Below are 24,166 nucleotides of genomic sequence, written 5' to 3'. Positions count from 1 at the left end.
TGATTTCCAAAGTAAAAAAACTTTTTGCTTTGATTGACGATAACTCCGCGGCAAATTATCGTACAGGCTTTTTGATTAAGTCAAATTAAAGGGTATTAAATTTACTAAAAGTACTTTTAAACGAAACAATCGAAAAATTTTTTGAAGCCCGTAGACCTTTTTTAAGACGAAAAAAAATTTCGAAAAATTTTTTTTCAGTAGTTTTCTTAGGATTTCTCCAGACCTGACGATGACAAAAAATTTTCATGGTCATATCTAAAAACTAGACACTTGGAGCTACAATTTGCTTTTTTTTTTTTTCTGTGCGATCATTTTCCTCGGAGTTACAGCTCGCTGAAAATCACCAAAAAATTTGGAATTTTTATTATATCCCTTAATTTTTGTGACTAGTGTATGATCGTACTTGACCAAGCATGAATTAGGCATAATCATGCATGGACCGTGTATGATAATACATGAGTCGTGAATGATCGTGTACGATTGTGCTAGATAATACTCAATTGTATACTTGTAACCATATGTTATATCGCACAACCTGTCATTACTATGCATAATCATACACAATCATACTCGATCGTGCATGACTGTGTACCGTGAGAACTAAAAGGTCGTGCATGAGTCTGAATGAAGGAGTATGGCCTTGTAGGGCCATACAAAAAATTGCTTGATCAAGCCTGATCATGCAGGATTCATGCTTGATAAAGCTTTATTATGCATGAAGTCGTTAAACACAGTAGAGACTATCATGCATGACTGTACATGCCCGTAAACGGCCATACATGATTCATGCTTGACCAAGCTCGATCAAGTATGACCATTTGTGATTGAACAGAATAACTAAGCATCAGCCAGTTCAACTGCGTATGGCTTTGTACAATCATTCATGATCGGGCTTGGCCAAGCGTGGCCATGCACGATAACTCTTTCCGTAACCAAAATCAATACCGGATACGACACCATTATGGATTTGATTCGAAATATTCTGAAAGTTTGAAAATTCGCTAAGAAAATTATTATTATTATGTTACATTTTTTTTTACACTGACTCAATCGTCAAGTCTCTTTCCCTCAAGTATAAGTACTAAAAAGATTATTGTTATTTGATTTAATGTATTACGAAATTAATTTGTATTACGAAGTTCAATTTGTTTTACAACTAATAGTTATAAGAAAAAAAAAAGTGTTGTTTCGGAATGATCACACAAAGCCATACATGATCAGGTAGGGTAATGTTCGCTTATTCAACTTAATCACAAACGGTCATACCTGATCGAGCTTGGTCAAGCTTGAATTATGCACGATCATGCCTGATCGTGCACAATCACGCATGCTGAAAAGTACATGTTCAAGTATGATCTTACACGATTATACATTATTCACGTACGATCATACACAATTTATACATGATTATATCTGCTTCATATTTGATTGAGCATGATCACGCGTGTTGATTTTTTTCAAAGGAAAGAAAAAATTAGAAAATTTGTTTTAAAAGTTATGCAATATTCAAATTTTTACCATTCTCCGAATTTTTCAAGTTTTTTTCAATATATTACAAACTACTATACTCATTACAATCGTTCAGGATCTGTTTCGGAGGGAAAGTTTTCGACAGCAGTAGTATGGGGCATAACTGGGCAGACACAACAAACCCCCACTCCTCGGCCACTGGCGCCAGACCTTTTCCTCACCCCTCAGCGTTGGGTTCCCCTGAGTGTTGGTGCCGGGTGTCTGGGCCTTTTGATTGACAGTTGTTAATTGACTTGTGGAAAATGTTTTTCTCGAATGTTTACAGAAGTGTTGTCATGGCAGGGGGTAATTAAGATGGTAAGGATAGGTGTATGTTGTTTATGTTTAAAGATGTAGGTCATAAATTAGTCATGGCATGGGAAAAAGATGTAGGATTGCATGATTTTCTATTTATTTTTGAAGAAGTGGTTTATTTTTAAAATGAAAACAAGTAAAATATTTCGTTTTTGTTTTTTATTTACCATTTTTCTTCATTCTCTCAGTCATACTTATAAAATTATTTTCTATAGTACTATTAGTATTACAACTATTAAAAAATATGTTGAATAATACGATTTATTTCTCGTAGTACAGATAATAATAAAACTAGTAAAAATATAAGTAATACTAATAATATGGATATGCAATTTAGTAAGAATTTTTTTCTGTTTTCCATATTTATGATAATATTAGTCAGCGATGTCTTTTCCCTCAGTTGCACTGTAGTATAGGGTGTAGCGAGCTGATAACTGGTTATCAATTTCGTAGATTATTCGTTGTGCTAGATCCTCATGATGGTACAGTAACTCCCAAAAGAATGAAAAACCGAGGTCCCCAAGATTTGATTTGAATGATGGTGCTCGTACGGAGTATTTATATAAATCAAGAAAATGTTTTTCAAAATACTTCAAAATGGTTACTAAATTTGGTGTTTCTCTAACGTTTGGTAGCAGATTTTTTAAAATATAGTTTGATATATTTTCTCCTACGGAGCTTATGTAGTCCAGAACAGGAAGTTGTTCAAGATGATCCATCCAATGATTTACACTTTTGGTGATACATTTTAATGTATTTACTGATTGACCAAGTAGGAAAATGCGAGAGTTTTGGTGACTCAGTATTATGCATCGTTCTTGTTTAAATTCAGAAAAGTCAATTCTTAGATCTTCGCACTGAATGGAGCAGAACTTTCGATAAAAGTTCCTGTTTACTTCTTCATGAAAATAGTTTGAAAATGTATCACATGAAGAACACAGTTTTTTCCATTCATTTAAATTCAGTTGGATTAGGCTTCGTGGATGAGTAGCTATTATTTGAACTACATGATAAAAATTATTTTCACTGTATTTTAAGCCGCAGCGCACTTGCTTTGTTTGAGACTTATTTAATGTTAATACTTTTGATAAATATACAAACGGGCTGCTTGCCATTTTCAATACTTGCTTTAGAAGGTACAAGATGAAACTGGTTACTAATTGTATCAAAATAAACCTAATAACTTTAAAAAGGGAGGGGGTATGTACCTATTATTTATAGCATTTTAACGAGGAGAGGGCATATTTCAAGCCAATCATTATACAGTTTATGTTTATATAATGACAGAGAGGGGGAAATGCTATGATCCTCGGGAAAATTTTGAATTTTGTATAAGCTTCTAGTTATATTCTTGTAGTTATCTAAAAATGTCTTTCCAAGGTTATAATTTAAAGCCATTACGCTGTAAAACCCTAAAAGATGAGCTAACTGAGCGTAGACGCCGGATAATCACGCGGAAGATAAAAATAAATACAACAGTTCCCTGCAAGTTTTCCATTTCGAAAATACATGTTCAAAAATCATTGAGTGAGAAAAATCAGTGTAAGTTATGTAAATCAGATAAGCCTGGAGTACACAAAAACTGGCAGTTTTCAGCTTTAATAAATGACGAAACGAGTTATTTTGAAAAATCTATTAAAATTCCACAATTATGTGTACCAGCAGGACTAGAAGAAAGCCATTATCAGCAGGAATCTTGGAAAGTGAAACAAGACCCCCCATCACTCCGTAGTTTAGCATGTACTTTTATCTTAACCCACTGTGAGAAATTACCAAAAACCATAGATTTGAAATATCTTACTTTTCTGATGCAGTTCAACCACACTACAAAAATTGTTGAGATGAAAAACTCTCCTTCCCTAGACTTTGGGATAGTTGAACATCCAATGGCAGTAAAGGATGTATGGAAAGATAATTTCTGGGGGAGGAATTCATTATTTTCCATATTATCCTCCTACACTATACCATGGTAAGGGAAAAATACCATATGATGAGCAAAACTAAGATGGAGAGGGGATGCTTACGAAATTTTTACTGTTTTTGGGAAAGGACCTCATTCTCAATCTTCCTCTTTAAGTATAATGTCCTTTTGAGTTTTGTGTTCTATTATAAAAAAACATGGAAAATAGCTGGGAAGACGTTAGTGACAAGTTTTTTTTAAACGCGTATGATGCGTTTGTTTGTGAATCAAACAATAATATTGATAATGATAGTTTTGACTGTGGAGTGAGCGATAGCTAAATTATGGTTGGCACGGATGACTGGACACACAGAGCCCTCGAGTGCCCCTTAGCTACATCCACCCAAATAATTCCGGGCGAGACGTCCTTCACTTCAGCTCTCACGTTAGCTGAAGAATTCATCAGAGAAGATGCAGTTGACACTCAATCCACAAATTTAAAGGATTATTTAAAGGAGACAGCCGCAAACATTGTCTCAACAATCAATAACAATTATTCGGCGGAACAGAATAGTAATATCGCCCCATTTTACATGGCATATGGTCATCAAGGTAATTATCAAAATTTTGTTGACAATTGGAATATTTTTGAATTTGTAATAAACTTTTTTATCTTTCAGGACAAAGTGGCTTGCATGATTTCATCGTAGAAAAGTCTACAGAGTTGATCTATGGTCTTTTAGAGGCCTTTTTTTATTAAAGGAGTCGGTATGTATAATATTTTATGCTGTTTTCCTATTAGACTATGTATATTTATTTATGTTGTATTTCTATAATTTCAGATTTGTGTGTATCCCAAGAAACTGACGACTTGAAAGCAGAAGAACCGGAGGAGGAGACTTCAGTTATCCTGTGATTACCAGTTCCTGTGATTACGCTGGAAGAAGAGAGCACTGCAGTTACTGCAGCTATTCCAGTGGTCACTCTGGGGGACGATGCATCGAATGATATTTTTGACTTGTCATCTGAGGCTGATCAATTGGAAAAAGAACCATCTTCATTATCACAGGAGATAAATTGGATAGTTCAGGAGCTCATAAAATCTCGCTCTCTCCCCAAAAAAAGACCATTACCCTCTATAGTGAATAATGAACCTTGTAAAAAGAAAATCCGACTCTTCGGTAAAAATACGTAGCAATAATAATAATAATAATAATAATAATAATAATAATAATAATAATAATAATAATGAGTGTTTTATAAGTATGAATAAAAAATAATGGTGTAAAAATGATAAATAATGAAAAAAATGAATATAACTGTTTTTTTTTTTTTTTACTTAATAGTAATTATAACTTAATTCCGATTAAAAATAATTTATAATCTAGCATGATAAGGGTCTACTTAGTTAAATAATAACAATTAAAAATTTTTTTGAATTTGTAATAAACTAATTTTCAGAATTATGATATAAATGTCACATTTTTATTTTACAAAATATATATTTTATTATTTAGAAACACTTGATTGCGAATATAGACGTCCTCCTCCTGATAAATTTTTAAACGGTTTTTTAAATTTATTTTTCATATCTTTCTTTTTCAATATTTTTTTAAACATTTTTATTAATGATCGGTCGTTTCGTTTTGTATCCTTCTCAAACAAATTAAGAAAGGATGATAAGGATTTGTTATTAGTAAGCCAATGAAGAACAACAATACAATATTGACCACAATAATTGGAGTTAATATCCTGTAATTGTTGCTGGTTCCACTTGTATCCTCCTCTACAATTTCTTCCAAGGCGCTGAGTAAATCGCGAGTCACTGGGGGGTCGTCCGAAACTGTCGAAATAGATTCCGTGTCCATGTTTATTGACAAAGAATGCGACCCAGTGGGTTCCCGGTTTGGTATGATCATCGGTGTTGGCAATAATTGCACACGGTCTAGGCCAGATGCAGGGGATTTTGTCTGATGGATAGACTCCTCCAACGCTTGCATCAGTATAGGGTAAAAGTTTCACTAATTGAAGAGTGTCCATAAAATTGTCTGTACAGCGAGGTATCACACTGAATGCTGATTCATCTTCTTAAAACTTTTAGTTATATACTTTTAGTCAAAATTACTAGTAATAATTTTGTCTAATAATCGAGGAAGCGGATGATCAGCCATCACTAATCCAAATATTGCTCTCATTATATAAAAATATACACTATTTCTCTTTCATTATAATCTACTATAACCTGGCGTGATGAATCAATTTCCAAAATGTTATCAAACTCTAAGTTTGTAATGCAGTTTACATTAACTTCAAGAGTTTTACTAAAACGTACTTCTAATCTGAGACTTCCGTTCTTAACTAAATTCCAATGAAAAGCCAAATTTGCGGATAGGTCTGGTGTTAAATCAAAAGCATAAAGAGTGCTTCCATATTGATAATCTAAGCGTGTGATCCATGACCCCGTATTTCCGAAGTGTACACCCGTTTCACTAAATAAGGTGTTATATGCTTCTACCTCAGAGTAATTATCTTTACCAAATTCCGGCTGTAGTGCCCTACCCAACACTTATTGGCCATCGATGTATAAACAAAGATAGTTTAATGAAAAAGTTTGAAAATTGAAAGGATTATGTGTTTTGGAACCGTTGTATGCTCTGTTATCTACAAAACTAACTATTATTCTTTTAGGTAATTGGCCCAATACCATATTATCGATAGTATTTCCAAGTATTCCTTTGGATAAAACAAACGATTTTACTTCAACTCTAGTAAGCGGATACTTTGCAGTTGTTTGACCCAATGTTCTTGCATGAGCTATTAAAATACTCGGGTTAATTTTCACTCTTCTCGTTATAAACATAGCCTCCAAAATCTTGACAATGTAGTTATTTTCACTTCCATTCATAAGACAAAATGTGTTTTTTGATCGAACTAAACGAATTCTCATTTCTACTCCGTTAAGTAAAAATTTATCTTGATTAAAAACATCACAATGTAAATGACCCATCATTTCAAACTCTTTTCCATTCGTTGTGAATGTCATTCTATCTTTTAGACCCTTATTTTTATCCTTTTCTACACTATCAAATTCCCCTAATGTATCCATACTCCACAACGCTATTTTAAGATGAGTAGTTTTTGCATCGACTCCATAATTTAAACATGATTCAATATAAGCTCTATAAGCGTAGTCATTATTAGGTGGTGAAATGATTTTTTGATTGAAAAAGACATCTACTTAATTAAACATTGAATGTAAAAAATTATTTATTGGAACCACAACATCATTTTCAGCAACTGTACCATCACTTTGTACAATTTTTGCTTTAATTTTTATCATAGTATGTGATAAGTCAATGTATTCTTCACCATGTCCAGGTATAACAAATTCTATCGGAGTATCGTCCGATAAAGATGCCATAGGGTTGTAATATGTCCATTGCGATTGTTCAATACTTGTTTGCGTTGGAGGTAGTGTGAATAAATCTAGTTCAGATTTTGCACACTCCTCTGAGTGAAAATGTAAAAATGACATTTTGTATTAATTAAATATTTCATAAACGTCACGCTTCTTAGATTTTTTCACTTTACGTTTATTTTGTTTTGAAGTTTTCCTCTTTTTGGTAGCCTTTTTTTTCTTACTACTACGCTTCCGCACTCTTCCACGGTTATGTACTATGTGAGTTATATCTACGTATTCGCTGGCTTTTATACCCCGACCCACGCATCATCTCATCCAATTTTTCTGATGCCTTTCTTTTAAGTCGCATCCCTGTTTCTGTAAGTCTGTGTTCCAATGATTGTTTGAAAGGTACTTGACCCGTTGCAACATCACTTAATACATTCACCCCTGTATGAACAGCCTCTTTTCCTATTGCATGTGCTGCTTTTCCAAGAAAAGGTACTACTCTACGAAAGAGTCCTCCCAGAAAAGCACCTATTCCATGACCATGTTGATAAGAGCCGACATAAACTTTACCAAATCTATTATATTTTTCTTTATAACCTCCACCCGCCTGATTATTATAGTATTCAATGTAATGAGACATTTTTTAATCAATTCTCTTAAAGTGAAGTGTCACGTTCAAAGGCCCGTACTCAAATGGCATAGGATCACCATTATTATTTCTTATATCTATTTCAATTGTTCTAAAATAATTCGATATAATGGGTATATAATTAGGAGAGCCGTAATTATTGGTGATAGTCATTCCGTATGAATATAAACTTGTTTCTAAAGTTACTGCTCGTAATAACGACGAATTTATGTCTCCAGTTACATATGGAGCACAAATATCGCAATAAATGAAAAATCTATCGGGTATCCCTCTTGTCAAGCTGAAGGGTCTTTCACTTACATTTATATATTCATAACTATCACTGCCTTTTGTACCTAAAAGAAAGTCTGTTTGATTGGTTCTATCGTCATAGCGGTTAAAACCGAAAATATCTAATAAAGTTGAAGATAACAGAAGACGATGACTGGTATCTTTACATTTCGGAGGTTGACAGATTCTTTTTACAGTGGTAAATCCTGAATCATTTATTTTAAAGTGAAAATGTTCTGCAGTATCAGGGAAGTTATTCAAAGCGGACATGAATTTCCTGTGGTCTGTATAATGTCCTCTGGGTAAGTAAAAATCTGAATATATATCAGGAACTCCATAGCCGACAGGGCCAGCGCTAACTAAATACACCCCTCCTTCTTTTTTTGATTGAATGTGAAAAAAACTTGCAGGGAACTGTATTTCTTTTAGTCCTACTACCCATTGCCCTTCCAATTTAATGTGATCTGGTAGCATTATTGTGTAATGAGCTGCCGTGTTGTCCGGAAAATAATTCATACTACTATCACTTGGTAAAACCATAAGAAACTCTGTTTTATTCATTCTGATATTGTTGATGCAAGAACCCAAGAATTGAATTTGTCTGGATATCCCTGCCACTTTACAAAATATTGTTTATTGTTTCCTTTTCCTTTGGTTTTAATGATTTTTTCCGTCAGAAATTCTTCTTTTTCAAGATCCTTAATCACTCGCACTATTTCTTGTTCATAGAAAAAACCATCAATTTCTTCACCATTTAAATCTTTTAATTCATAAGTAGGAATATTTTGGCGTAGTTTAGTTTTTGTAACTTGAAAATTTTCTTCAGTATAACCAGCCTCATAACCTTTCTCGAACGTAGACTTATATTTACTGATCCGTACATAATCATTCACCTTATATTTAAAGAGTTTTTTTCGAGGTCTTATCACTGGATATCGTTTTTGAATATTACGAAACATCTCCCCAGCGTTATCTAAATTTACTGATGCATGCTCCATCCTTATCGAGCTATGTTTTGTATGATTATAAGCCTCAACTAATTGTTGTAAAATATCAATGTATTTATAAGTTTTCCGATGACTAAAATACCGCCACATTCGTTCTTTCAAAGTTCTGTTAACACGTTCTACTACACTTGCTTTTAAATCGGGGTTTCGTGCAGTTCTATAGTATATGTCTTTTGATTTTAAGTATTCTTGCACAGTACCTGCTACAAATTCCTTTCCTTTATTTGTTTGGATCATGAAAGGTTTACGTCCATTACTTCGGTCAAAAATATTTTTAAATCCGTGCATCACAGACTTGGCAGATTTATCTAATAAGGGTTCAACCCATACATATTTACTTAATACATCTATTACAACAGGGAGAAATGAGACACCATCATTATAAGTTTTTAAAGATTTTATTTCTACAAGATCAGCCTCCCATACATCATCTATATTTGAAACAGTATAATGTAACCTTGGAAATTTACGCCGTGTAGGTCTATGTCTAGTGTAAGTATCCTGAGCAGCTAACCATTCATTTATTTTTTCTTCGGGTATATTATTTTTGAATTTTCCCACTAAATTACGTGCTCCGGAGTATGATACAGGATTAGACGGATTGTAATACTCTTTTTTAAGAGTTTCTTCTCTAGTCGTAGCCATTTGAATGAATTTTTATACATCTGTTTTTTATTACCACCACTCTGTAAAGTACTATTTGCAAGAGATTGAAAACTTTGTTAGTTTTTCGATGAAATATTACTTTTATTTGTACGTTTAGGTGTAGATGTATCGAGAGATAGTCTTTTTATATTTACTACATCTTTATTTCAGAAACTACTATTTCCTACAAACTCTTAAGGAGTATTTATTTCTTGTAAATCCGCAGCAAAAAAGTTTCTACCAATAGCTTTTACTGATTTTTGGTGACGTACAGCATCGTTTATGAGATCAACTATATTACCACCAGGTATTTTACGCCCATCCAAAGTAACACTTCCTTTATTGTCCCAGTTTAATCTCCTGTCACCATCTACAGACTCAATATGTCGTAGAATATTTTTAGCCAATGCTTGATATGATTTCAGAACACCAGTTATTATGTCTGAAGATTGATATGATCTATTATGCTGAGTATTATCTGTTACCACTGCGGTACTAATATCCTGATTATTATTAATGTTAGAGAAATCTGTAAGATCAGGAACAACTTCACTATTGTCAACTTCTTTTTTTTCTGACACTGGAATGTTATTGTGTTCTCGATTTTTAAAAAATAGATAACGTCTTAATACTTCAGAGTATTGTTTTAATTTATCTAATGAATTCGTGTTTAAAATTTTAGTCAATTCAGCATCCAAACGAGCTTGTATATCACCAGGGGTTTGAGATGTGGGTAAAAAGTGATTAGTGACGTTATTTAAATCTTGGCTGAAATATTTGACTCCAGATTTTAATTTATCAATATCTTCATACGGAATAAGTACCATCTTTTTCACATGTTCCATATTTATTAGATTAGGTTAGACACTAGAGCACCGAGTAAGGGACCCAAAAGCATAGGTAAAAATGCTCCTCCTTTTTGATTGATTAGTTTCTTCTTTGTTGAAATATTATTTTTTTTGCTACTCAGTTTTCGCAAAGTAGCTTTGTGTTTAGCTAGTAACTTTTTTTCAGATTCTTTTAAAGGAATATTACCGTGCAAAACATTCAAACAACACTCGCATATAACTTGAATTAAATCCTTTTTCGCGTGACGAAGTATGGCACGACGCTGAGCTGGTGACGCATACAGAAGAGCTTGAAGTAGAGCTATATTTTTACGACCAATTGATTAATGAGCAGAATTATTGCTTGACGACCTTTCTCCCTCCATTACATACGCACAACTGATACATTATTTTGCGAGTTATTTCCTATTATATCATTACATTTTTTCGGAATATAAACATAATGATATTGATCTGATGGAAATATATATGTTCTGTACCTACAATTTTCGGGTGTAGATTGCTTAAGATCTAAAAGTAGGTAACCATGTGGTTTGGATGCCGCATCAAAGTATGCCTCTTGTAAAAACTTTGGGTTTTCCGGATATACCTGCCGTGCTAAGTGAAAAATTTGGGCTCTATCGCGAGGATTCTTGAAAACTACAATATAATTCATGTTCAAAGAGATATCCCGCTGACCTTTTCCTTGGTGAAACAAATTTTGGGACAAAAACATAACGCTTAAGTTTTTATGATGACTACCCTCGGTAAATAAGTCAACTATAGAACCGCTTGACGACTCTCTCATCAAATCGTCAACCACAACCAGTTTTGGTAAATTATCCTCAAAATCTCCAGACCGAGGTAAACCCTCTCGAAATTCAAAAAATGTAGTATCATAATCATTGTATCCTTGTTGCCACTCTGCATAATAAAATATTATTTTACTCAATTCGGTATCGCAAATTTCCTTTAATTCTTTTAAAAACCGCTTTACGAAAAAAGTTTTCCCACATCCTGTGGGTCCACATATAATCGAAGTGAATGGGTGTTTCCAGCGTGGATCCATTTTTACAACTGAAGTAATAATGGAAGGAACAGAAATATTTATAAGAAAACAAGTTTAATTAAAAATATAAAATCCAATATTTATTTTTTTTGTTTATTGAAACATTTTAATATATAAAAATTTTTTTTCTTTTTTTTTTTTTTTTCGAAAAATTTACAAAATATTTTTCTTATTGCTAAAAAATTTACAAAATTTTTTTTTATTTTCTAAAAAATTTACAAAATATTTTTCTTATTTCTAAAAAATTTTTTCTTATTCCTAAAATTATACAAAAATTTTTCTTAGCGTATTAAACAATGACGAGGCAAAATGGAGGAAAATATGGCACAGTTAAAAGGACCGAAAATCGGTAAGGTAGATATGGCCAGTGGGGATAGTTAATAATAAACAAGAAGTCGGGCAGGATAACCTAAGACTTTATATTTTTTTTATATTTTTATTCTTGTTTCGCTCGTTTGTATCCATAAGGAAAGCTATCAGCTACCCCCACTCTGCGCCTTTTAGGACCTGTAGCTCTGATAATTTTCGTTTCCTTGTTCGTTAAGACCTGGTGCTATTGATCTCGCCGGATACATTTGTATTGAACATGAAAAGGATCAATGTTATCAATCACGAGAGAACGTACGGTATTATAATTAATCATCTCTGATGATTCCTCTTGTGGAAATAATTCTCTGAAAAAACTCTTGACAAGTCTTTATAACTCTGAATAAGACTTTTCGAAATTCTTCACATCCCTAACTAAGTGAGGGAAAGACTTAATAAGTCTTCAAAACTCTGCAATACTCTTCAAAAGTCAAATTTTCCCTGCAATTTCGGAATTTCTCAAAGAGTTATTAAGACTTGATAAGACTTGTTCAGTTTTACAGGAAAAGAAGAAAATATTTCTTTTCAAAAAAATTACTTATCAGAATTCAATAAAACTATAAAAAAGAATTAATGCATGTTTTAAAAAAATTTTTTTATATAATATTTTCATCACGAAAATACTTTGATGGGCATCGAATCACTCATAGTTGAGCAAGTCAAAACATCAACAGCAAATGAAGTGCACTTGCTGTTGGAAACAGATATTACTCAAAGAGTAAATCCAATCGGTATTTAATTTGGACTATCAAATATTAAAGTCAACTTTCTAGGTAGGAAAGAATTTTCTATCCACGCTATCTGCTGGAATTAATTGATACCTAACATATTTTAGTTTACGAATTTACAGTTAGAATCTTTGAGTGTTCTTAGTTTCTAATAGGTGGCATATGGTTAGAAAATTCTTTCCTACCTAGAAAGTTGACTTTAATATTTGATAGTCCAAATTAAATACCGATTGGATTTACTCTTTGAGTAGTATCTGTTTCCAACATCAAGTGCACTTCATTTGCTGTTGATGTTTTGACTTGCTCAACTATGAGTGCTTCGATGCCCATCAAAGTATTTTCGTGATGAAAATATTATTTAAAAAAAATTTTTTTAAAACATGCATTAATTCTTTTTTATAGTTTTATTGAATTCTGATAAGTAATTTTTTTGAAAAGAAATATTTTCTTCTTTTCCTGTAAAACTGAACAAGTCTTATCAAGTCTTAATAACTCTTTGAGAAATTCCGAAATTGCAGGGAAAATTTGACTTTTGAAGAGTATTGCAGAGTTTTGAAGATTTATTAAGTCTTTCCTTTACTTAGTTAGGGATGTGAAGACTTTCGAAAAGTCTTATTCAGAGTTATAAAGACTTTTCAAGAGTTTTTTCAGAGAATTATTTCCACAAGGGTCAACATTTAATTTTACTCCTTTAAGTTTACAACAATCTGCAGTAGAACCGTCTGGCTTTTTAACCACATATGTATAAAATTTTGGACCTCCAGATACAAATGACGAAATATAACTACCCTCCCCGTAGCTTTCTAATTCGTCAGTGAGATCACCTAGGAAATCCCCGGTTGGTAAATCTCTATTACCGTCACTTACATAAATCACAGAGTCAGTATCATAGTATAAAACTTTAGTATCTAGATAATGTAAGTAAGAATATAATTTTAATCTTGTCTGCGCTGTTGTAAATGCTGCAATAACCACATTCGCCCTGTCTATGGGGTGTAACTATCTACATTATTTATCCAATTTACAATGATAGAATCTTTGTTAATAGGGACAAATTCAGTTATTTCTATTTCAGGATCAAAAACTAAGTCATATAATTCTTCACATGTTCGAACTATAGACTTTTTCTTCATATTCTCCCGCTGGCCGAATTTTCCCCAAAATGAATTTAAAAATAACTTGGCTAAAGATCTTAACCCAGGATTTTTTCAGTTTTTTCTTGCTCTAACTTAACCCCTTCTCTTTCGTCATACCTATCTAAATATTCTTGCTTAGATTTCTTATCTACACACTGACTAGGCCAACCGGATGCCTGTTGTTTCATTTTTAAGAAAGTATTTATATATCCCTCAAATAACCCTGCGTTATTTTTATCTTGAGGATTATATTGTACTACCTGGTATTCCCAAATTTCATCAATTTCTCGAATAACATACTCTTTTTCTACAGCTTTTCTAAGCTCACATGCAACCCATGTACCACATAACTCTCGGTCAGATATATTTTCATGGTGACAATCAGTCTGTGTTTGATCTTGACAGCAGCTTTGACATGAAGGGAAAAATAATTTTCCATGCGCTCTGACAGGTAAAACTGGATGATATAGATTACGTGGGGGTAATACTCTGCATTTAATTAATCCTTAAACGTTATCTATATTTTTACTTGGTGCTATATTTTCACATGCATCAGCCACATAAACTTTGGGGTGACCGATAGGGAAACAACCGGTTTTTAAAACCCAAGGATACAGCGAACATACATCGAAATATCTGATTTTTTCAATATCTTCGCCCTTTGAATTTTTCTTTACGTCGTAATATGTTTTTACGTTGCCTGTACGCCCGCCAAAAAAAGCATCTCGAGGATTTAAAGATTTAACTGATATCACTTTAGAACTATTTAAAAATAATTGCAAGTCCTGATTATTTTTTTTTTCTCTATTAAATTCACATTCCCAAATCTCAGTTAAGATATAACCACATTCTTTAATTTTTAAAGATTGCAATTGTGTGGCCTCATATCTTGACTTGAGAGTATTATTCTTTTTTGTTTTTTTATTTTCGGTTTTATATATAATATTTTCTCGATCATTTTTGAAACATTTAGGACAACCATGCCAAAAATATCCGTGAAATTGATAAGATACAAAATTTACCCCGTTTTTATCAATTCTATAACCATCCAATTTTACACCATTTGGTGTCTTGATTTCTCTGTCTCGTAAAGCGTGAACTATTGAAATATTATTTTTTTCTTCAAGCCATGTAAACCATTCAAGAGCAATTCTAGACTGATTATCCCCTAAGCGGTATCCTGAACGTGGTACAATACCTATTTGCTGTTCTTTTAAAAAGTTGCGTTTATAAAACAGCATACAGGTAGAGGCTATCGTGGTACATTCTAAAAAGGGACATACATTACCGCAATTTAAAATAATTTTACGAAATCTGTTACATGCTATACGTAAAATACTTACATCTAAGCGACAGTAAAAAATAATTTCTTCTTTAAAATTAAATACTTTATTTATAATTAACTGATCATTATGCCATTGTAAAAATTCATTTTTTTCTTTTTTACTCATTGAGTCACGGCTATAATATTTTTTATCAGGTATAGCCCCTACATAATTTTGATTTTCTCTAGTATTAAATAAATGAGGAAAATAACCTTTCTTTATTTGGTCCTCAAAACCAAAAGCTTTAGGAAGGGCAGCTAGTGGCATTGGCATATAGTTTAAACTATCAATAAATTTTATTTTTTTCTTATTTAATTCTAACAATGTTATACTTGTACCGTTTATTATTACATCTATATCTTTGTATTGTCTTGTCATAACTTCCGATAGAATAAATTGACCGTCAAATCCTTTGGCGTTGTGAGCTATACAAATCACTTTTTTACAGTTTTTCAACTTACTTAGATCAAAAATCCAATTCACAAATTTCTCAACACAATCCACACCATGAAAATTAATTTCATTCAACCCACAATTAATACAATCACTTAAATTAGGATTAAAATTGTCATTATCACAACATAAATCGCATACTGATTGAGCCACGCATAAAGTAGGAATATGTTTATAGACTGATGTGCCCACATAAAGTTCGTCATCCTGACGTGTTTCCAAATCATAGTAGACAAATCGTGTATACTTTTTACTATTGTCTAAAGGTTTGGCTACCGGAATATAACACAGATGCTTATCTTTACATAATTTATTACAGATCGTACACATTGATTTACCGCACTCATGTTTTGATTTTCTCGGATAAGTAAAAATTTTACAATTTGTACAAAACTGCTCATTTTCACAAACCGTTTGCTGTCCTTGATACGAGCCAGGTGTAAGATGTCGAGTAAAACACATTTGTCCATAAAACACGCGGTTGCAATTGTTACAAAATTTATGTGCTTGTGTTGAATCACATGGAGGTTTAGCATAACATTTATTACACATGTAAGAACAATTTTTATGATCATACGGGTTTTTGAACGTTACCCTGCATGGTTCACAATAATGTCGTGCTACCTGAAAACTCAATATTGTCTGAATATATTCATAGTGATTTTCCTCGGGGTAATAAAGAATTCTTAGTGTGTGAATTATGTTTCCATTTTGAGCAATAACGGTGTTTGTGACCCATCGAAAATTACGTCGTCTGATGCAGTTGAAGGAGTGCTTTTCAATTTATACACAATGATCGCTATTTTCATTGGTATAAAATATGCTTGAAATTTTTTTATTTCTGGTAATCCGCAACCACTCTCAGGTACTGTCACTCCCGCCTCTGCGATAAGTTTCGAAGCCTTCTCTTTTTGGTAAGAATTTCCTTTATTTCGCCAATCACGTATACGATTCCATTCTTCATACAATGGTCCAATGGAGGCCTTTTCGGTTATTTTTCTTTGCCCTGCTAGTGCCATAACAAGAGCTCTAGGTAAACAAAAATTATCATTATTATTCATTTTTAACACTCCGGGTGGACGTTTTCTGTCGCATGCCTCGGAATATTTTTGTCCAACCACTGCTTCCACAATGTGTAACTTTATTTGAAAAGTGTCTGCTACATTAAAACCACCAGTACTTTGCGAAATTCTGTTCACTAAATCCCACAATTGTTCAAACTCATATCTATCAATAGGTCGCATACTTTGAAACGCTGCATTGCCTTGTAACCCTTCGAAACGGAAACTTAAGCAAAACCGATTGTGTCCAGCTCCACCTGCTTCTATTATTTTATTATAAACTTCACGGAAAGCACTTATAGTCCACTGAACTGCATTAACGCCGTGTGGTACAGGCTGTATGCGAAATTCCATCAGATGAGTGTTTACCCGAAATCTTTCAAGCCGTTCTACACCATTAAAAATTTGAATTAACGGCTGATCTATATTATTATTTCCTACACCTCCGTTTATTAATTGATCTTCATTATCGGAATTATCTTGATTTTCTTCAATATTATGGTGTCGTACTCGTTCTCCTCCGTGCTGAATGATTCCTATTTATGAAAAATTATGAAAAAAAAAGTATTAATACATAATTAAGTTATACAATCGTAAAACTTTAAATAATAATAAATATTTTCTCAACTTACCATCAAACAAATCCTCGTAAAAATCTTCCATGTCAATTTGTTGGGAAGGGCTTAATGCTATTCCATGTTCCCGTAAAAACACTAAATCCTCATTTTCTTCAATTGAATTATTCACGTTATTTGACACTTCACATGATGTAAGTGAATCTAAATGAACTGAATTTAGATTTACTAAATTTTCAGGTAATAACCCTAATAATTCAGCTTCGACTACCTCGTCGATTACAGGGAAATTTGAATGCTCCATTGCGTATGCGCTTAGCGACAAGAATGATGAAAAAATTTATTTGGAAAAAACGTAAAGACCTCAAATAGAAGCTCTGCCTCTCCACACTCTATCTCAAGTTTTCTACCCCCGCACATACCAAAATAGGCTTACTACAGTTTCTCACGTCAACCTACAAGAACCTTCTAGGGTCTCTTCGTTATCATCACTTTCTATCATAAAAATGGAGCCTAAGTCGTTAGAATCTGTATCAAACGGGTATCGATTTACCCAAAAATCTATACTTGCACATATTAAAAAAGCGAATAAAATTCGCAAAACATTAAATGTGGACCGTGTGTATATATACGACGCAAATGGCTTCTTCAAAGATTCAGCATCATGTGTACTTGATAATATTACATTTTTGCGACGAAACGATGAATTTTATTCCGTGGCAGTGTTAAATAACGAACTTCAAGAAGTTTTCAAAATCTCGGATGATTTCTTTGCTTTCATTGAGAATAAAGCAGAAATTGCGTCTGATGACCTAGGACTTTATGTTTAATATATAAGTACATAATATACCAATTGTATTATTAATTGTATTACTAATTTTATTGTTCATAATAATTGTACCAACATTATTAATTGTACTACTACTATTTTTATAAATAAGAAGAAATATGGTAAATAAAGAAAAAAACGAAATATTTTACTTGTTTTCATTTTAAAAATAAATCACATCTTCAAAAATAAATAGAAAATCATGCAATCCTACATCTTTTTCCCATGCCATGACTAATTTATGACCTACATCTTTAAACATAAAAAACATACACCTATCCTTACCATCTTAATTACCCCCTGCCATGACAACACTTCTCTAAACATTCGAGAAAAACATTTTCCACAAGTCAATTAACAACTGTCAATCAAAAGGCCCAGACACCCGGCACCAACACTCAGGGGAACCCAACGCTGAGGGGTGAGGAAAAGGTCTGGCGCCAGTGGCCGAGGAGTGGGGGTTTGTTGTGTCTCCCCAGTTATGCCCCATACTACTGACAGCTAAAAAAATAATATCTAGTAAAAGAAAAAACCACAGAATTTTAAAATTTAAAGAGGAGAAATATTCAAATTCATTTTTTTTGTGGCTCAATTTTTCATTTATAACATTTCTAACTGATCTTATAAAATTCTGAAACTCCTTATAAGAGATTTTTTTGTTTCCAGAATTAAGAATTTTTGAAAATTAAGAGAAAAAAAAATTTTTTTTTTAAGTTTTTAATGTTTAAAAAAAAAAGAATACAAGCTTTGTAACATTATTCATTGTAGAGATTCAACATATTTTGATTTTTCATTCGGTTTTTTTTGTTGAAAATGTTTTATTTTATTGTTCTATATTGAAAAAATATTATTTGATTAATTTTACGTATTGCAAAAAAAAATTTTTTTTTTTAATTAAAATATTCATCTTTAAAAATAAAAAAAAAAATAAAAACAAATCTTAAAAACTGAAAAACTGGAAGGTCAGTTAGAGCTGTTATATAAGAAGATGAATACTAACAAAAATGTATAACATTCATTTATAAATACTTTCGACTTTACTTTTCTTGTAAAAAACATATTTTTTGTATAAAACATGTACATTGAATAGAATTTATTTAATTAAAGCTAAATCATTACTAACATTGTACTCAAGTCACAATCACTCTAACGTCGAACGAAAATTATAATATGTAGTAAGAATCTTTTGAAGAATTATGGAGGATCAGCGTAGTGGTTATTGTTCATACTTCATGTCTCAAGGGTCCCGGGTTCGAGTCTCGTCAAAGACCGGATGTCAAATGGTATTTTTCAGTGAAAGAAACAATTAAATACTACTTAATAGTAAAAGACTAATACCTTGATGAACAAAAAAAAATTTTTTGTTCAACTAAATTTTTTTTTTATCGCGACAAAAATGCTTGATCATGCATGATTGATCATGAATATTCGCCAGACATGTAAAAGCATGATTATGCTTAATCACATATGATCATGAATGATCATTCAAGGTCATGCATGACAAATATACATCCATGATCATGCATGAAATTAACGCCTGATCATGCATGATGATTTTTTCCCGGGGATTAAAAACTACAACTCTATTATTATGCGTTTGATTATAAAATAATAAAATGTGTGCTGATGAAACTAAAAAATTAACATCTTAGGGTGCCATATGTAAAAAAAAATATATAAACAGAGTTAGTAATAAGCTGCTTCTTCTATCAAAGCGGGCTAGATGGCGTGAACAAAGATTTACAATCTATCTGCGGGAATTTCAAAAACTTACACTTTACACGAGCGCTTAAGGCATGCACATTTGGATTTTCCAAACTTTTTTCAATTATGAAAAAACTCTAATTATATCTTATGCATTAATTACCATGTTAAACAATGAATGGTTAAGAGATAATACCTGAGAATCAATAGTAGTAACTGTCGATATGTCATTGAGCTGATTCAGAATCGTTATCGCATGTTTATATTCCCCTTTGGCTTCAAGAACTATAGCATAATTCAAAAGTACTGCGGGATCTTGTGGTGCTAACAAATTTGCTTTACAGATAGTTTTCTCTGCTCCTTCGAGATCGTCCAAAGCTTTTAAGGCAACTTAAAAACAATAAAACATACAATTAATTTGATGAAAAAATAGTTGATTAATTAGATGAATCAAAATTATATTAAATTTTTTCTTCTTTGTTCTTAAGAGCCTACATGTTTATGTTCGATAAGAACAGATGCTGTTTAATCTTTCAGAACTATCTCGTAGGGAGATTCTTTTATACCTCTTTAAAAATCTTTTTTCATTAAAAATTTCAAATGATACGGTCACTCGAAAATTTTTTAACTTCTACAAAATTTTTTCTTAAAAATGCTTTAACAAAAAATGCTTGGTTCAGGCATTGTGACCTTCGGAATGAATGTTTAATGTCTCGCGCCAAAAAATTTTCCTGGTGGCAACCAAGACTGTATGAAGTTGAAAACTGTTCGGTCTCTTGGAACTGAACTTCTTTTTTGACTAGCTTTTTTCTCTGGGTGTTGGGAATCCAGATACTCGGTCACACATTTCAAATTAATTGAAACTAGGAATAGTGGAATTGGAACAATACTAGGTCGATTAAGTTCATTAATATAATTAAACTAAACGTAATTTATTGTTTAAATTACTCTTGAGTCATAAATTTACTCTAAAACGTAGAAAAATTTTAAAAGTACATCAAAGCTTGTCACACTGTTTTCTATTCACAGTACACTTAAAAACTAATCATTTCCACTAATAAGAGTATTTTCAATGGCTGGTTGACTAGAAGCTGCAATTTAATAAGGTTAAACACTCGTTTTTGCATTGTTGGAAATATTCTTTGCGTAAGTCTCAAAATCAGTACCCTTCTTGAAACATAATAAAACAATAGATCATCAATCGACTAAATATATTATGATCGGTTTTTCGTCACGGCACTGGCGTCGACAGCACCGGGGAGTTCCACCTAAATGTTGGCTTACCTGGTTCGTAGCTTGTTGGGCGCCGGGAACTTTACGTTCCGCGGTTCGAAAGTTAGCACTTGGTCGTCGTTGGGCGGCAGGTCAACGTCGAAGAGATCCTAAATTGGATAGTGCGGGTCTAGGAATCGATTCGGAATAATTACCACCAGAGGAAAAGAAAATGTTAACGCACAGGGACTGCTTACAAATCGATTTATTAACTCACAAGGTACTAGATTGAACCAGTACACAGGTTCGGCAATTCGCAATAACAAAAAAAAAACCAATCGGAATATGATCAAAAATACAAAATAATGAGTTCGTCTTTATTCGCTTAACAAACCAAATTTTGTATTAAGAAAAATAATTGTCTTCGCTTTATTATCTTCACAACAATTTATAAATCGATCCCAAAAAAAAATCTGTCCCTCTGGTCCGTTCTCAACAACAAAATCTTTATTGAACACAATACCAAGAAAAAAATGACAAAAAAAATTAATTGTTTCGATGCTCGTCTCCTAACAACAAACTTCGAATCTCTCGATACAAAAAAAATATTTTGACTGGTCGTCGCTTCGTCTTAACAAATCAGGAATAAAAAAAAATTAACAACAAAAAGAAAATTTATAATAGTTTCGCGTTTCTTCTCCTACAACAAAATTTCGAATTTATCAAAAAAAATAATAATTATCGTCGCTTCGCTTCGTATCAACAAATTTTTTAAAGTTTAAAAAAAAATTAACAACAAAAAAAAATCATAACTGTTTCGTATTTCTTTCCTAACAGTGAATTTCGAATTTATCAATAGCATCGATTTGTCGTATTTTGGTTATTGATGGCACAATCGATCGATCACTTATCATCTGCGGCGGGTAAGTGAACCGTCGGTAACTGTTGTTCCCGTCGGGTAATACGCGGAACAAAGCTCGAGGTATAGTTTGTAATTGCGCTCTTAGGTGGCCCCTGAGTCGAGCCAAATTGGTGCGGCAGACAATATCAAACTTTTACCAAATAAATTGACAAATGTACACAATATCTTTCTACTACGTAATAACAAAAAAAATTTTTTTTTTGGCACCGCACACCTGGCTGACGTCACCCCGAAGCCGGAATTCAACAACGCAATCGCTGAATTTCGGTACAATTTTACTTTCTGACTCAATTACCAAATGCGTAATGATTTGATCTTTCGATAAAACAAATTCAATAATTAATTAGAGATTACAATTCGGACAAGCAATAGGCCTTATTCGACCTCGACTTAATCGCGGACCGCGGTGAAGTCACCCAGGTGTATTAACAAACTGCGACCGCACTTACCCCGTTCAGTCGACTCTCCAGGGAGATTTGAAATTCCTGATAGCAGGTGTCGGCGGTGCTGACGGCTGCAGTGGCTATCGGCGATGGCGTCACGGAATTTTTGGTTGTCGGAATGACCAAAATTTTGTTCGAATTCTTGACTGCCTGGCAGTTGATAATTACAGAAATTTACGAGAAAATTTCTAGCGTCGACTGGATCGACACTCAAAATAACAATTACTCAACAAAATAATTAAATTCACCACGTAAGCGGCTGAATTTTCGTAATAATAATTAACAATCGGTTTTCACTTCCATCTTCCATCACTTCCCGTCCACTTCCGTTCACTTCACGTCCATCACTTCCATTCACGCATCCATCCATACTCAATTTGATTTATTTTTGGCGCGGTTCGGCTTTATTTACCTCGAGCTTCGCATTCTGACCGAAAACCACTTGGGGCGACACAGGCGCGTCGAATCTCCGCATTCCATCAGCTTGGCCAACATTCTAGACTAATTACTACTTAAGAAAAGAGAACAAAATAATCACTAATATGAAATTTTAGCCGGAAAAATTTCCCATGTCACAATATTTAGACGTACAAAAAATAGGGATTGACTACTGCAAGGCATTTGACTCCATTCATCGCGAGTTGTCCAGCTCCTCAAATGCCTGCGAGTCAATCAACATACAGTGAAGTGCATACAAAAGAGACGTGTTCCAAGGAGACTCCTTAAGCCCTCTGCTGTTTTAGATTTCATTGCTGCCAATATCTGTAACCCTCCGAGCGACTCGTGGGCACTCCGTGAGACCACTGAGTGATCAAAAATACTCAACTACTCATTTGTTCTATGTGGATGATCTTAAGGTCTTTATTACTGATAAAAATCATCTAGAAGCAGTCCTTAACATCGTTAGAGAGTACACACGGGATGTCAGAATGTCTTTCGGTTTGGACAAGTGTGTGGTCGCACATTTGGCGAGGGGTAAGAGCTCCAATGCGAGTAAAGATGTTGAACTTATAGATGGGAGCGTCTTAAAACATCTAGATGCCAGAGAGTCATTTCGGCATCGAGGAGAAGAAAATTAATTTTGTCTCTGATGTCAAGACGGCTCTCTGCAGCGAGTATGTCAGGAGACTTCTAAAGATCTGGTCTTCAGAACTTTCCTGCAAAAACAAAGTCTCCGCAACAAACATGCTTGCTGTCCCATTGATATACTCTTTTGGGGTCCTAAAATATTTCCCAAAAGGGTTAAGAGACCTTAACATCGAATCGCATAAGGTTCTCAATATTAACCGGAGCATACACCTTAACTAAGAGGTCGCTGGAGTTCTAAGTGCTAGACGTGTTTTTTCAACTCCTTAGTTTTAGTGTTTCATATGCACTTGGTTGTGAGTGATTTATTTTAAATAGTTGTAGTTATAAGTAGTTTGAATTGAGAATTTCTTTGTGCTAATTAGTTTTGTTGTGTGAGTTTCGGTTATTAAATAACTTAGTCATAAATTGTGAGGCCACATGGTTCTCCAGTCTTCGATTAGAGGCTGTCTGTGAGACATGCTGTTGAGCTAGGATTTTTCGGAAAATCGATGCGCGCGCTGGCAGTTTCTGGTACTGACATCGTTACCAGCGGGCAATAAAAAATGCCTAAAATTAAATGTGCGCTATGTTTCCGTGAAATAGGAAAGGCAGTAGACTCTGTTAAGACTAAATTGAAATGTGAGCATTGTTTTCATTCTGAATGTGTTGCGACTAAGCATTTAGTTGATTTAAAGAATGTTTCCAATTTTGTCTCGGATAAATGCCCTTCATGTTTCCTGGAAA

At 33.2% G+C, this 24,166-nt stretch overlaps 1 protein-coding gene across 1 annotated transcript in view; it reads right to left on the bottom strand.

Moving 5' to 3' along the window:
* The window catches only part of Bbs4 (Bardet-Biedl syndrome 4), a 382,842-nt gene that overhangs the window by 16,249 nt on the left and 342,427 nt on the right, over positions 1-24,166 (bottom strand). The window contains exon 9 of the mRNA XM_074257990.1: positions 19,974-20,167. Coding sequence (XP_074114091.1) covers positions 19,974-20,167 — 194 coding nt within the window. The remainder of the gene's footprint in view (positions 1-19,973; positions 20,168-24,166) is intronic.

This window comes from Cotesia typhae, unplaced genomic scaffold (assembly GCF_013202065.1).
Source record: "Cotesia typhae breed Kobodo isofemale line unplaced genomic scaffold, CoteBio_Ctyphae scaffold_58, whole genome shotgun sequence".
Classification (NCBI taxonomy): Eukaryota; Metazoa; Arthropoda; class Insecta; order Hymenoptera; family Braconidae; genus Cotesia; species Cotesia typhae.
Note: the sequence above shows the minus strand (reverse complement) of the source record. Positions and strands in the feature narration are given on the sequence as shown.